General features: G+C 39.1%; 1 protein-coding gene across 2 annotated transcripts in view; it reads left to right on the top strand.

Annotated features, from left to right (window-relative positions):
• The window catches only part of HMCN1 (hemicentin 1), a 219,749-nt gene that overhangs the window by 97,696 nt on the left and 108,743 nt on the right, over positions 1-13,310 (top strand). For both annotated transcript variants that reach the window (XM_064454369.1, XM_064454370.1), the window contains exons 18-24: positions 839-966; positions 2,987-3,131; positions 4,490-4,602; positions 6,075-6,234; positions 7,053-7,227; positions 9,658-9,785; positions 12,031-12,303. In XM_064454369.1, coding sequence (XP_064310439.1) covers positions 839-966; positions 2,987-3,131; positions 4,490-4,602; positions 6,075-6,234; positions 7,053-7,227; positions 9,658-9,785; positions 12,031-12,303 — 1,122 coding nt within the window. The remainder of the gene's footprint in view (positions 1-838; positions 967-2,986; positions 3,132-4,489; positions 4,603-6,074; positions 6,235-7,052; positions 7,228-9,657; positions 9,786-12,030; positions 12,304-13,310) is intronic.

Below are 13,310 nucleotides of genomic sequence, written 5' to 3'. Positions count from 1 at the left end.
ACGGAGTCCATCTGCCATCAGAAACCATTTGTTAACTTAAAACATGTGGTGGATGTCTGTAATGCTAGTAGTAACTGATAGACAACATGTTTTTACCTATTTAAGTGTTATTTAACCCCCATTATTTAAAACTAATTTGCAAAGCATGTGTACAGGAGTGCTTTCTGTTGGCTCTTTGCAGAGCTTGCAGAATTTTCTGCTGTTGCCCTCTATCCTAATCCCTTAAAATTTTGTGCCCACAGGAAATTATCACTTATTTTTGTCCTCACCAAACCTGCTACTTTTTTCTTTGGTATTTTGCCAAAGTAATGAAAAATTATATATCAACTTAGTATCCAAAGGAACGTGAGTTTTCAGGGAAATGCTGGATTGGATCTAATTTCAGCTGGACAACGTCTTCCATTTGCTGCTATTTCTTAGTGTTAGGATCATTGTATGTGTATTCCTCCAGCTTCATTTTTCTCTTCTATGCTACCCAACAGCTTAATTTGTTTCTTTTTTTTTCCCGCTGCCTGCAGCATTGACATGTCAGATACCAGAACCCCATCTGGTATTTTTTGTCATAAAACTAAGTATGTTGGAACTTTCTTGCTGTTTCTGATGGCTACATTTTTTTTTTACCGCCTTTTTTTGCTTTTCTATTTAAATCATATAGTTTTCATTGTAGGAGATGTTTCTTGTTCTATATTTGTATAGTACCTTACACAAGGAGACCTTTGTGTGAAGCTGCTGCAAGCAGCATTGGTGACAGGACTAATAATAAAAATCGAGATGTAATACTTTACATGCATATATAAAAATTCCTAATAATTTCTTTTAATTCTTTCTTTTGTTAAAGTTACACCTCTGATTGGAGTAAGTCCAGCTACCGCCAATGTAATTGAGGGGCAGCAGCTCACTTTGCCATGTGTACTGCTTGCTGGAAACCCGATTCCAGACCGGAGGTGGATTAAAAACAGTATGGTGGTAAGGCTGTTTTGTTTCCTGTATGATTTATTGGCAGAGAATATCTACAACTGACATTTCAAGCCATGATAACAACTTGGTTTAATTTACAAAAGTTGATGTTGTGAGTATAGATTTTTATGCTTACAAATAAAGGTGCTTCACAAGATTGGACTGGCTCCCTGGAAACAAGGATCCAGTGTTATCGAGGTGAATTGCAGCAGACAACCACCACTCGGCAGGAGCTGCTGCCTCCTCAGGATAAGCCATTTCACTGTATCTGCCAGGCAGTAGCTGCTTCTGAGTTTCTGCAGGCACTGTCATTTGGAGTACAGCCATTCCTCTGAAAAACAATAGTTTATTACTGTTCAAAATATGAAAGTGGAAGTGAAGTGTGGCATCCTGACAGTTATACCTTACTCTGATCACTGCCCACACCAGGAAATTTCTAACTCTGAAGGGAGATCGGGGAATAGGAGATGGTAGTGGGCAATGTGAAGGTCCAGAAAAGAATTTGGGACCAAAGTATTTGTGAATTGTCCTTTTATCTTCTATTTCACTTACTTTCAAAGCAGTTTTATGCATTCTCTTTAGCTCCTGAATTTCAGCCTTAGGCTCTGAATTTAGGCATGCTATATTCAGGAATATCCCACCAGAATGAAAAACTGCTGGAAATTAAAACCTGGTAACTGAAAAGCATTTCTTTTCCCCTATTTTTTAAAACACAGATACCAGAAGATTTCTGTAAATTTAGGGTTTTTTAGCATCATTACTTTTAATGTTGCTGATGGGATGACGTAAATGTCAGCCTCCATGTACCATATACTCCTTTCATAGTGGTGCACTGCTCAGAGCATGAAAGCATGTATGTTTTCTCTCCCCCTTGAGAGCATACCATTGCCAGTTTACAACTCCTGCAGACAGAAAGGTGGCGCAGACACCGTGCCTAGGTTAGTTGTCTGAGTGAAGTTTAATTTCTTTAGTATTAGCCAAATTACTGACTTCAACATCCCTATGAAGCCCTGCTTTTTATCTTGCTTGCTAACTTCTCCCTAAAGCCCTTTTCCACAGCTGTAATTAAAAAATGATAGCAAATTTTAAAATTTATTGTCACCAAGCAGAACCCTGGCACTACTTGACCCTTCACTTGGTAGAGTTTTCTGCTCAGTTTTTGAATCACTGGGAATCATTGGACTTTTCTTTAGACCGTGTAAGTGCAAGTAGCACAGGCTGTAACTTCTGTGAGAAATACTGGCAGGATCCTCCTTGAAGAGTTTCTAATTCATCTGTGTAGTAATGCTAGTTTCCTGTAGTTGTAAGCTCGCGGCAAAATCTACACTCCAGGGAAAGTGTTGGAGTAAGTTATATTTAGAGAATGCAGCTTTTCCTGAGCATGGCATGACTGGAACAATTTTGCATTCTAACAGCCTTTCTGTAAGGAAAGTCTATGATGCTGAGCTCCTTGATTTTTTGTTTTTTTTGTTGCTGCTATAGGGTATGTAACTTTAAAAAAAATTACTCTTTTGTGAAAGTTGTAACTTCTCTTATCTTTCGCAACAGTATGCTTCAGAGATGATCTTTTCTACTTGATGGATAAGACAAGTTAGAAGGTTTTGGTAACTGTAAAAAAAAAATCTGTTTGTGGAAGAAGAACAAGTCATTGCACTAATCAAAAGCTGATCTATGATCAAATTGAGTTACTAGAATAACCAACAAAAATACAGTAAAATAATTCAGCTAAGTTTGTTATTGCTTCAGTGTGTGACTATAAGCATGTGTGGCAGTTCTATATGTGCTGGGGCAGAGCAGAGGTGCCATTGCAGATCTTAATCTCACTCCAGCAGTAAATATAAGGTGCTACCAAAATTCTTATTTAAAATTAGCTTTTTATGAAAGGTGGAAGGTAGGAAAAGTTCTAGTAAAAGTCTCCAGAAACATAATTTTTAAGAATGTGAAATAGTCAAGTAAAGCCACACTGCATCCCAAAGCAAATATTAACAGGTATTTTCTTCAGTAAAACATTACGTCACTCTCTTGGCAGCTGGTTCCCAATCCCTACATTAATGTTCGCAGTGATGGAAGCTTGCACCTTGAAAGAGTTCGTCTGCAGGATGGCGGTGATTATACCTGCATGGCAAGTAATGTTGCTGGGACAAGCAATAAAACTACTACTGTTAATGTGTACGGTAAGGATCACTGTCCTGTTGCTTTTGTGCTGAATGCAAGATGAGAGTGTGTTTCTTTCTAACAGACACTCTCACTAGAGATTATTTGTTATCTTTATATTAATTTCTTAAATTCCCTCTTTTTTAATGATGTTACTTTGTAAAGTGACATGGTGGGAAATTGGATCCACTGTGCAGGAAAGAACCAAGTAATTGAGAATGTTTATAAAATAAAACAAAAATAAAACCATTTTGCAGTCGTGAAAAATCTTTATTTTTAAATACCTACTAAGGTTGGGCTGTGCAATCTTCATCTTTAGCTTTATTAACAAAACAGATGCAAGGGGAAGTTTACTGGAAAACCATGAAAAGCGCTGTCTGGGGGTTTCATAACTGATATAAGGAAGCAGAACTCATGGGAGAATTAGAATTAAAATGAATTACGAGTTGGGGAAAATGTGTTTGTGCTTTTGGGGCTCCCCCCCTTCTTTTTTTTTTTCCTCCCCCTTCAATTAAAGCTCCAAAAATTACACGGACAGTAAGACAAAGTGTTAGTGTTGTGGTAACCTATCTGTATTTCAGCTGAAGTTTTTTGGAATATTTCAGAACTTGAGAACAGAAAGGAATATATTTGTATGTTTTTAGAAGGATCTAGTTTTTGGTATTATAGCCTTAAATCTGATCTTCTTTTTTTTTTTTTTCTCTTGTTAATTCAAGGCCAGCTCAGATAAGTAGGGATAAGGGGTTCTTGTTATCTCTTGTTACAGATTTTGTGAAGTGATCTGGGATTTTTATTCAAGGTCCTCTAACAGTCAGTCCCTGCAGAAACCATCACTGCAGTTAGTGCAACTTTGTAGCATTTATAACAAATATTAAATAAGTTTGGAAAGTGACAGTTCTTCACACTCTTATCTGCTCTGTTCAAAAAGTTGTCCATCGATGGAAATTGATTCAGCACCAAAAATCCTGAACTCATTCTCACGAAAGGTGCTGTATATGTTGAATCACGTATGGTATTGTTTCGGGAAGCCTGGCCTAAAATGTTGTCAGAGGATATTGTGACAAAGACTTTCTGAAATTATTGCAATCAGCTATGTGAAATACCCACAGTTAGTTTTAAAACTATAGATACCTAATCTAATGATCAATCTATGGCTGACATGCTTTGTTATGAACAGGTATTTATTCTGTCATGAAAGACTGGAGAGTGGAAGAGAAAGTGGTTGGTCAATGTTAGGGTTCAGAGAAGAGGCTGAAAATTCCCAAACCCTGCTGCCTTTATGAAGTAGTGGTTGAATATAAGGGTGCTGTTGTGAGAGTTGTGCCATGGTTTGAAATCTGTCTTCTGCATGTGTTTTGATATTTGCATTTATTTTTAGTTCTGCCTGTTATTCAGCATGGACAGCAGATATTTAGCACCATTGAAGGGATCCCAGTAACATTACCATGCAAAGCAAGTGGAGTTCCTAAGCCATCTATTGTCTGGTCCAAGGTAACTTCTCACCTTTGAGCTGTTCATGGTGAAAGATGAATTGAACACATTGTTTAGTTGTCATAAAAGTTATATATTCTTGTATATACACAGCCAAAAGCCTCCGTTGTGAGGGGCCTGGAAATCTCTTTTTATTCACATACATGCTTTTGTTTCTTAGAGCTTTCTGGCCATAGTCCAGCCATACATCAACGTTCTGTTCTTTGGAAGGGCTTTGGTTATTGCTGTGTCTTTGTTTTTAACACTTAAGAAATTGTTCATATTCCTGTTGTGAGTTGATAATTAGACAACCTGCCACAGATTAAGAATTCATTTTTATTTTGGAGCCTTACTTTTAAGGCAACTTTTTCCTCTGAGTATGATGTGTCTAATAACGGCATTCTGGGGTTAACCATCTGTGACTTTTCATCATGTCCTTGACAAGATACTTTGACATCAGGAATCAATGCCAAAATTAAATCGTTGAAATCTTGTTTTTATTGGTTTTTTGGGGTTGGTTTTTGTTTGTGGGTTTTTTTGTTTTTTTTTTTCTGTTAAATTTGGGTCTGTAAAAAGTATCAAGTTTTCTGCATAAGAATCCTTGTCTTTCTGCTGCTGTTACTGCTTAGACAGTGACACTCGGAGTGTGAAAAGTTAGTTGAAGCAAGTTTATTTGTATGGATGGAATTCTGGGGCCAGGCTTCATAGTTAATTCAAAATATTTTGTCCACCTCAGCCATAAACAATAGAAGCAGTATTGTAATGTGAATTAAAATATTGCTTAGTTTAGTCAGACTGCCTGCAAATTGTTTGGTCTACAGAACTGCTTTAAAGAGCAGGGAGGACATCTCACAGAGAAAAATCTGACATGGTGTTATATTAAAAATACAGCCGTTTTCATATGAATGGATCACAGCAATGGAGTATGCTAGGGAGGATGCTACAGGAACTAACATTTTTATATTCCTTTAATAGTTTTAATTCTTTTGTTAGATTTTTATTCTATCTCTGTAAGCTTTAGCTTTTATTGAATGTTGTGTTCAGTACAAGAGGGACATTGAGTTGCTGGAGTGTGTTCAGAGAAGGGCAACGAAGTTGGGCAGGTCTGATGAGGAGCAGCTGAAGGAACTGGGGTTGTTTAGCCTGAAGAAGAGGAGGCTGAGGGGGGACCTTATCGCTCTCTACAACTACCTGAAAGGAGGTGGTAGCGAGGTGGCTGTTGGTCTCTTCTCCCAAGTCTCTAGTGACAGGACGAGAGGAAATGGCCTCAAGCTGTGTCAGGGGAGGTTTAGACTGGATATTAGGAAAAATGTCTTTACTGAAAGAGTGGTCAGGCGTTGGAAGAGGCTGCCCAGAGTGGTGGTGGAGTCACCATCCCTGGAGGTGTTCAAAAAGCGCGTAGATGCGACACTTCAGGGCATGGTTTAGGAGGCCTGGTATTATTGGGTTGGTGGTTGGCACTGTGGACTTTTTTTTTTTTTGTCTTTCCACAGAAAGGAGAAGTAATTCTTTCCAGCAGTATGAAATTTTCTGCAGGGTCTGATGGAAGTCTGTATGTAGTTTCACCAGGGGGTGAAGAAACTGGGGAATATATGTGCACTGCAACAAATGCTGCTGGTTATGCTACACGGAAAGTCCAGCTGACTGTTTATGGTATGTAAGAGCTAAAATAAGTGTAGTCTCTCTCCCCCCATTGCATCCTACTTCAGGCAGTAAAACTAAGGTGGATTGTACTGTGGGTATCCTAGTTCATAAATGGGTTTTAAAGTAATTTCTGATTAGTGCTTTCGACTTTGTCCTAGATCACTGGATCCACATAGTAGGCAATTTTATAAATGGCTGATACTGAAAGGCCTAACCTTCAGCTGTTATGATTCTTTTAAACCCCCTGCTACCTGTTCCCTTGACTTCACAGACTAGAATCTTGGGCTGATCATAATTTAGGTTTTTATGGAAGTGAATAGGTAGTACCTGTATAGGAATGAAGTCCCTGCTGATAGAAAAATGAAGATCCATTAATTCCATCAGTCCCAAAGCTTCTTACTATCTCCCAATATTATAAAAAAAAATTGATTTACTGTAGGCTTGCTTTCCAAGACTTCTATGGCTTGTAGGTATTGGTGCTGCAGTGTAGCATAGTTGAGGTATTAGTTGCAAAATACCTGTGCAGTACAGAGCTCAGCATATGCATGAACTACATATATCCGTTGCTATTCAGCTTTTTGGGTAGATAGTGCAGTCTTGCTGGCATTTGTGGTATTGCCTATAGGCATCAGCCAGTGTCTGAGGTACAGGCACTGTACATCAGCATTACAGTGATTTGTCTGTTGCAGACGTGTCATTAGAAATAGGATTGTAATGTTATATAACTAATAAAAAATTGATGTTTGATGTGAAGTAAAATTTTATTGTGTTAAATTTGTACAAATACGTATATTCATTGCAGCTTCTTAACATGTTCCATGTTATAGTGAAACCTAGAGTATCCAGGCCTGGAGACCAGCAAGGAAATGCATTTGATAAACCCATAGAGATCTCAGTAATTGCAGGGGAAGATGTCACACTTCCATGTGAAGTAAAGAGCTTGCCACCCCCCATAATTACCTGGGCCAAAGAAACGCAGCTCATATCTCCATTCTCTCCAAGGTAACAATGCTTGATGAAAACAAGAGAAGTGGAATTGTGTCTAAGTTTTCAATATTTTGGTAGGGTATATAATTTCTAATTGCCACAGGATCAATCAGAAGGTACCAAGTTGTTCTGCATGAAGACCCTGTTTTACTAGGTCTTGAAACTCTCTTTCCAGACGCTAAGACCATGCATCATAGTACAGCTTCCATTCCAGTGTGTGTTTATACATGATCTCAGGAGGCCAAGGCAGAAGAGATCCTCTTATATTTGTACTGCAGTGGTGCCCAGAGACCCACATAATCTGTGTCTGATTATAAATGTTTTAAAATCGTTTTTCTTTTCATATTTATTCTCAGGGGAGTGTTGTCTGTTATTCATATGAAGTCTGAGCTGCCAGTAGAATACAGATGACGATAAATGTTTGGGAGTGCTTACAAGGGCTCATTGCTTGCTGTGTTTTGGATACAATAACTCTCCAGATATTCTTGAACATGTGTAAACAGCTAAATGCTCATAAAAATGTTGAGTTGACAGCCTTAGAGAATGAAGAGTTGGGGACTGTCTTGTACACAGCATGGGCCATAATGTTGGAGTTCTTCCTTATTATTTTAGTATGGTACAAAATAAGGGAGGAAATGAGTAAGTGCTAATTTTCTGTATGTTCCCACTTGAAGTGCCAGGGACTGTCATGGGGCGTGCTTGTGCTTTCTAGACTTCAGGATACTTCAGAAGAGGTAAAGGCTACAGCTGTATTGATAAACCAGGAAATGCTAATGCTGGCCAAATACACAGTGTAGCAATCGCTGTGCCCCTTGTCTAGTGTCTCTCTGACATGAGGTCTGATCCAAGTGGAAGGAATCAGCCAGTGTCAGAGCTGAATTAAGGAATCAGAGACCTGAAAGTGAGCCTCTCTCCCTCGCAGCCAAATCTGCACCTCAGAGTCAGCAACAGCCTCAGCAACTCATAGCTGCTGGGCCAGCATATTTGGTGAAGGAGGCTTGTGCACAGAGGGTTGATTTGTCATTAGTAATCTGTGTGGAATTTACTGCTGTGTCCTGTGAGCACATTGCATGCACTAACAAATCTGCATTCTTGGTCCCTTACTTGTCCTCGATTTACCTCAGGAGACATTGATAAATTAGGTTACTTGCTCGTGGCTGTTGTGGAGAGATCCAAGTTGTCCAGAGTAGCAGAAGTCCAGCTCAGCCTATTCTGTAAGATTGTTTACAGATGTCAGCAAAAGTTAAAGAATTAGTCCAAACAAAATTGTTTGAGACCACCCAAAGATGATGTTAGAAATGTGACTCGTAAACAAAAGAAGAGTGAAATCAGAAATGAAGGAACTTCTATCAGAAAGCAAATGTAATTAGTGGACAAAATAGTGGAAGATGAGTTGCCCCGGCAATCTATCTTTTGGGGTTATTTAAAAAAAAAAAAAAAAAAAAAGGGAGGGGTGGGGGTGGTTAGGAAGATATGGGCAGCAGAAGAGGAATCATAATACCAGACAGATTTGGGTGGCCTAGAGGAAATATACTTCACTTTCTCTCCATTCATCTCTCTGGGCCATTGCAATCCCCAAATTCACCATTTAGGCCCATATGATAACATTGTCCTAATTAGACACTGCTAGAGAAAGGAAGACAGATGATACCACCAATTCACCAGTTCCCACCAACTTTGCCTAAATTCTGTGTATAACCTTGAGTGCTAGACTTGAATTTCTTCTTGTCAGTTCTTAGCTGTTATTTTTTTTCCTTCCCTCCTCATTTATTTTTCCTATCTCTGTTACTTTTGACTTCTACATAAGAAGATTTTGGTTTAGCTGGCCAACGGATCCCATAATGTTATAGGCCTGTGACCAGGACTGTAGTAAAAATTAATGCTACGGAGCTAACTATTTACTGATGAATAATGACCATTTCTATAAATGCCAGAACTGGCAGTTTTGAATCAGAATACTCTTCAGAATCTCGTCTTCCATCAACATAACATCTTCTGTTGCCAGGATGAAGTAGTATTAAAAGTTGTTTAACTTTCTGACACCACTGACCTGGGCTGAGCAAGAATTTTTGACAGGAGGTTGAAGAGCTCCATTTCTCTACCTGGTGGTGGTTTTTTTTGTTGTTTGTTTTTTTTTTTTCTTCTTCTCTCTCCCCCCACCCCTTTCTAGAAATGAAACAGATTTTAATATGGTCTGTAAGTAGCTAGAACCAAATTTTGTAATTTGGATCTTATATTTTATATAGTTGCTGTGTATTCTGAATGTAGTGGCTCAGTAAAGAGAAAAAGTTAGTAAATATAAGTAATATTTTAGTAATATGGCACAGCTCAGTATACCCTGTAGGATGGTGTTATTTTAGCTCATAGTGATCATTAGCAATGTGTAAGTAGAGGTCATTCACCTTTCAATACATATTTATACAGTGTATCTCCTTATTTTTCCAGGCACACTTTCCTACCCTCAGGGTCAATGAAGATCAGTGAGACACAAGTTTCAGACAGTGGAATGTATATCTGTGTAGCCACAAATATTGCTGGGAATGTGACTCAGTCAGTGAATCTAAGTGTACATGGTAAGTTTTAACTTAAAGGATAATCATCTGCAAGTTTCCGCATGGACTTGAGCATCATACAGAGCTTTTCTAACATTTTTCCTTATGTACATTAAATACTATTGACCCATATTCTTTCAGGTTGTATTATCTTCATATGCTAGTTGTTGTTATTGATTATGTAGAAAGGAAATATTGTATACACACACATCTGTGTATATATATGTACACACATTCACCCACCCCCTTTCCCTTAGGCTCATGGAAGAATTATAGCACAATATGACATTTAACACTCTAAGTCAGCAGAGGGATTTTAGGAACTGAAAACTTGTTCTAATGCACTTGGATATTCTCTGTGCAGGAGGTTTCTCAGCAGTAACTTTGCAAACAGTGGCTGAGAATAGCGAAGTTGGCTGAGGCTTACAAGTGTCAAGTTCCCACCAACATGGTGGGAATTACATATCCAAACTCTTTTGGCAACGAATGCCGAAGTTTGCGCGCACACCTGCTCAGGTGGTAGTGAAACCAGTGTGCAGCTCTGTCACCTGTGGGTAGGCACCTGCTCCTGCTTTGGTGCACAGCTATATGCATGTACCTTCTGCTGTACCCACCTTTGCAAACTGATACCTTAACCCATCTTACTGTATTTTCTCTATTCAAACCAGCACACTCGCCTTGTGCCCACCTTCCTGCACCTCTGTGAAGGTGTCTAGTTGCTCTTGCTCAAGCTAGGACCCATGTCCCCTTCCCTTTCCTTCTTACCATAGATCATCACATTCTCACTCCCTTGTCTCCCTCCTGCTCTTCCCTTACTGGGGCCCAAACCACAGTCTCTGAACCACTTACACAATGTCACGTGTTGCTAGTTCTGTGCTCTCTCATTTATTCCTCCTTACCTGTGTCAGGCAGAACCACAGGTTATGGCACATGTACCTCCTGCCAGTGCTAAAGCACATAGGAGAGTGGGTGCAGGAGCCATGGCCTGGCACAGACCGATGAGGCTGATCAATAGTAATTGTGGGTGTAGAGATAGTTCTCCTGTGGTTCATGTAGAGTTTGGAATTGTTGCTGCCAATGGCCATTGCCAGCATATGCCTTTGAAGTGGACCGAGTACCACAAATGTACCAGATTGGAACTCATGCCCCCAGCAGCTCTGAAACCTTCCCACTACACTATTTCAGTTACAATGGCTGTAATAGACTACTGTCTGGTTCTGTGTATAGAGAAGTCAGATATCAGTGCACATCTTTGTTTATCTATAATTGTACATTACCAGAGAGTCTGGAAAAATGGCACTTGTTATTGTTTCAGACATTCTTTATAAGCCTTTTTATTGTCAACGATCCTTGGAAAGAAAAACATTTGGCAAAAGAGTTACGTTGGATTTATATTATTCTTTGGGACCAGCAAAATCTCTTCCAGTCATATTTTATCTCCTTGTCTGAACTTGTGTTTGGAAGCATACAAAGATCAGGGATTTGAGGAAGGAAATTAAAATGTCAAAAGGAAAATGTAATTAACTTTATCATAAAAGCTTTTGAATTTTCTGTGTTATGAAGAGCCAGTGTCCATAGCTCTTCAAGTGTGCTCAGTGTAATAATATTACACTACTCATATGGAAGTCACACAGTAGAATTTGAAATGTAGCTTCTTCAAATAAATCAAACAGCAGGGTATTGTACACCCTATCCTATGCGGAGAACATGCAGGTCTGCTTTCTTAGTCACCTGAGGGAATTTGGTTTCGGTGAATAAAGAAGGACACTTTCTAAAATGACAAAAAGGGAAAAGAATTTCACAGAAATATAGAATAGTTTGGCCTGGAAGGGACCTTTAAAGGTCATCTCTTCCAACCCCCCTGCAATGAGCAGGGACATCTTCAGCTAGATCAGGTTGCTTAACTTGACTATCCAACGTGAGCTTGAAAGTTTCCAGGGATGGGGCATCTACCACCTCCGTGGGCAACCTGTGCCAGTGTTTAACCACACCCATCACAAAGAATTTCTTCCTTATATCTGGTCTGAATCTGCCCTCTTTAAGTTTAAAACTGTTACCCCTTGTCCTGTTGTTACAGGCCCTACTAAGAAGTCTGTCCCCATCTTTCTTATAAGCCCCCTTTTAGTACTGAAAGGCTGCAATAAGGTCTCCTCAGAGCTTTCTCTTCTCCAGACTGAACAACGCTAATTCTCTCAGCCTTAAGAATGATTTTGTACATCATTTTCTTCATGTTACTGTGAACTAAACCTAAACTTGCCTTCCTTAGTTCCTCCAAAGATACAGCGTGGGCCTCGAGTTTTGAAAGTCCAAGCTGGCCACAAAGTTGACATACCCTGCAGTGCCGAGGGGATCCCTCTCCCCCAAATCACGTGGTTTAAAGGCAGAAGTGCTGTGCCGATAGATGGAGGGCAGTTTATCCACAGTCTGGATGGAGCTCTAAGCATCAGCAACATCCAGCTTCCTGATGCTGGAATCTACAAGTGTGTCGCTAGTAACGTAGCAGGCAGCGATACGTCGGAGATAACAGTACAAGTTCAAGGTATTTATGTTAGGGCTGAAAACTTGCCTCCTGCCCTGGCTAGGTATAATTTCATGCCAGTGCTGTCTGATTTATGTTTTGGAGAGCAATGCTTTTTGCTATTGACTGTTACATGATGCAAAATACAAATCTGGTTTAGATGTGATGTTCTGATGTTAATTAAGAAAAATGAGAATGAGCAAATAGTCTTTGGAGAGTTTGCAGAAATAAGAAAAAGAAACTCAAAACACATTACTTTTTTTTTTTTTTGATAAAAAAATCTTCAAGTTACTTAAGATTTGGTTTTGTAATAGGTAATTAAAATCAGATTCCTGTATGGGAAACCTCTTTTTCAAATATTATCTCCGTGTGTTCAGATGTCTCACATCTTCAGAGACTGTCTTTGAACCTCGAAGCCTGGTGTCACAGCTTTAAATGGAATTGGAATTTTGCATGGGCTGAAATCGAGCTCTTTACTTAATCACTTAGTATGCTGTCAAAATGGTAATAGGGCAACAGTGATCAACATGCTAATTTAAATATGTAGTATAACTCCTCACTTGATGGGCTGACAAACATCAATGCAGCATGACTGATTTAAGCTAAACAGGAATTATTTCTTCTCTGTAAGTCTAAAGGCAACATTCCAATCCCTTTGGATTAGAGGTGCTGAGGACTGCTTGTTAGAAACAACAAAGAACTGCCAGTAACTTTACTTAATTATAAACAATATTCTTTGTATAGTGTCAGTCTGAACACAAGTTTAAAATGAGATGCGAGAGCAAAGGATGGAAGTAGTACTGATATGTGGTATGAGAAAAGCCAGTTTAAATAGTATTTTTCAGACTTTGCAGAAGCACTGCCTCTACCTTCAAAACAAATATAGTGGGTTTTAGAGAGAACCTGTTTCAGTCAAATTTGAAAGCCTCTTTGTACTGCTTACTTCCTAAATATTCCTACTGAAATCAAAACTGATTGTATAGTACACTTCATCAATGTCAAGTGGCTTATTGGAATCTGACCTTGTG

This window comes from Phalacrocorax carbo, chromosome 6 (genome assembly GCF_963921805.1).
Source record: "Phalacrocorax carbo chromosome 6, bPhaCar2.1, whole genome shotgun sequence".
In the NCBI taxonomy this organism is placed as follows: domain Eukaryota; kingdom Metazoa; phylum Chordata; class Aves; order Suliformes; family Phalacrocoracidae; genus Phalacrocorax; species Phalacrocorax carbo.
Note: the sequence above shows the minus strand (reverse complement) of the source record. Positions and strands in the feature narration are given on the sequence as shown.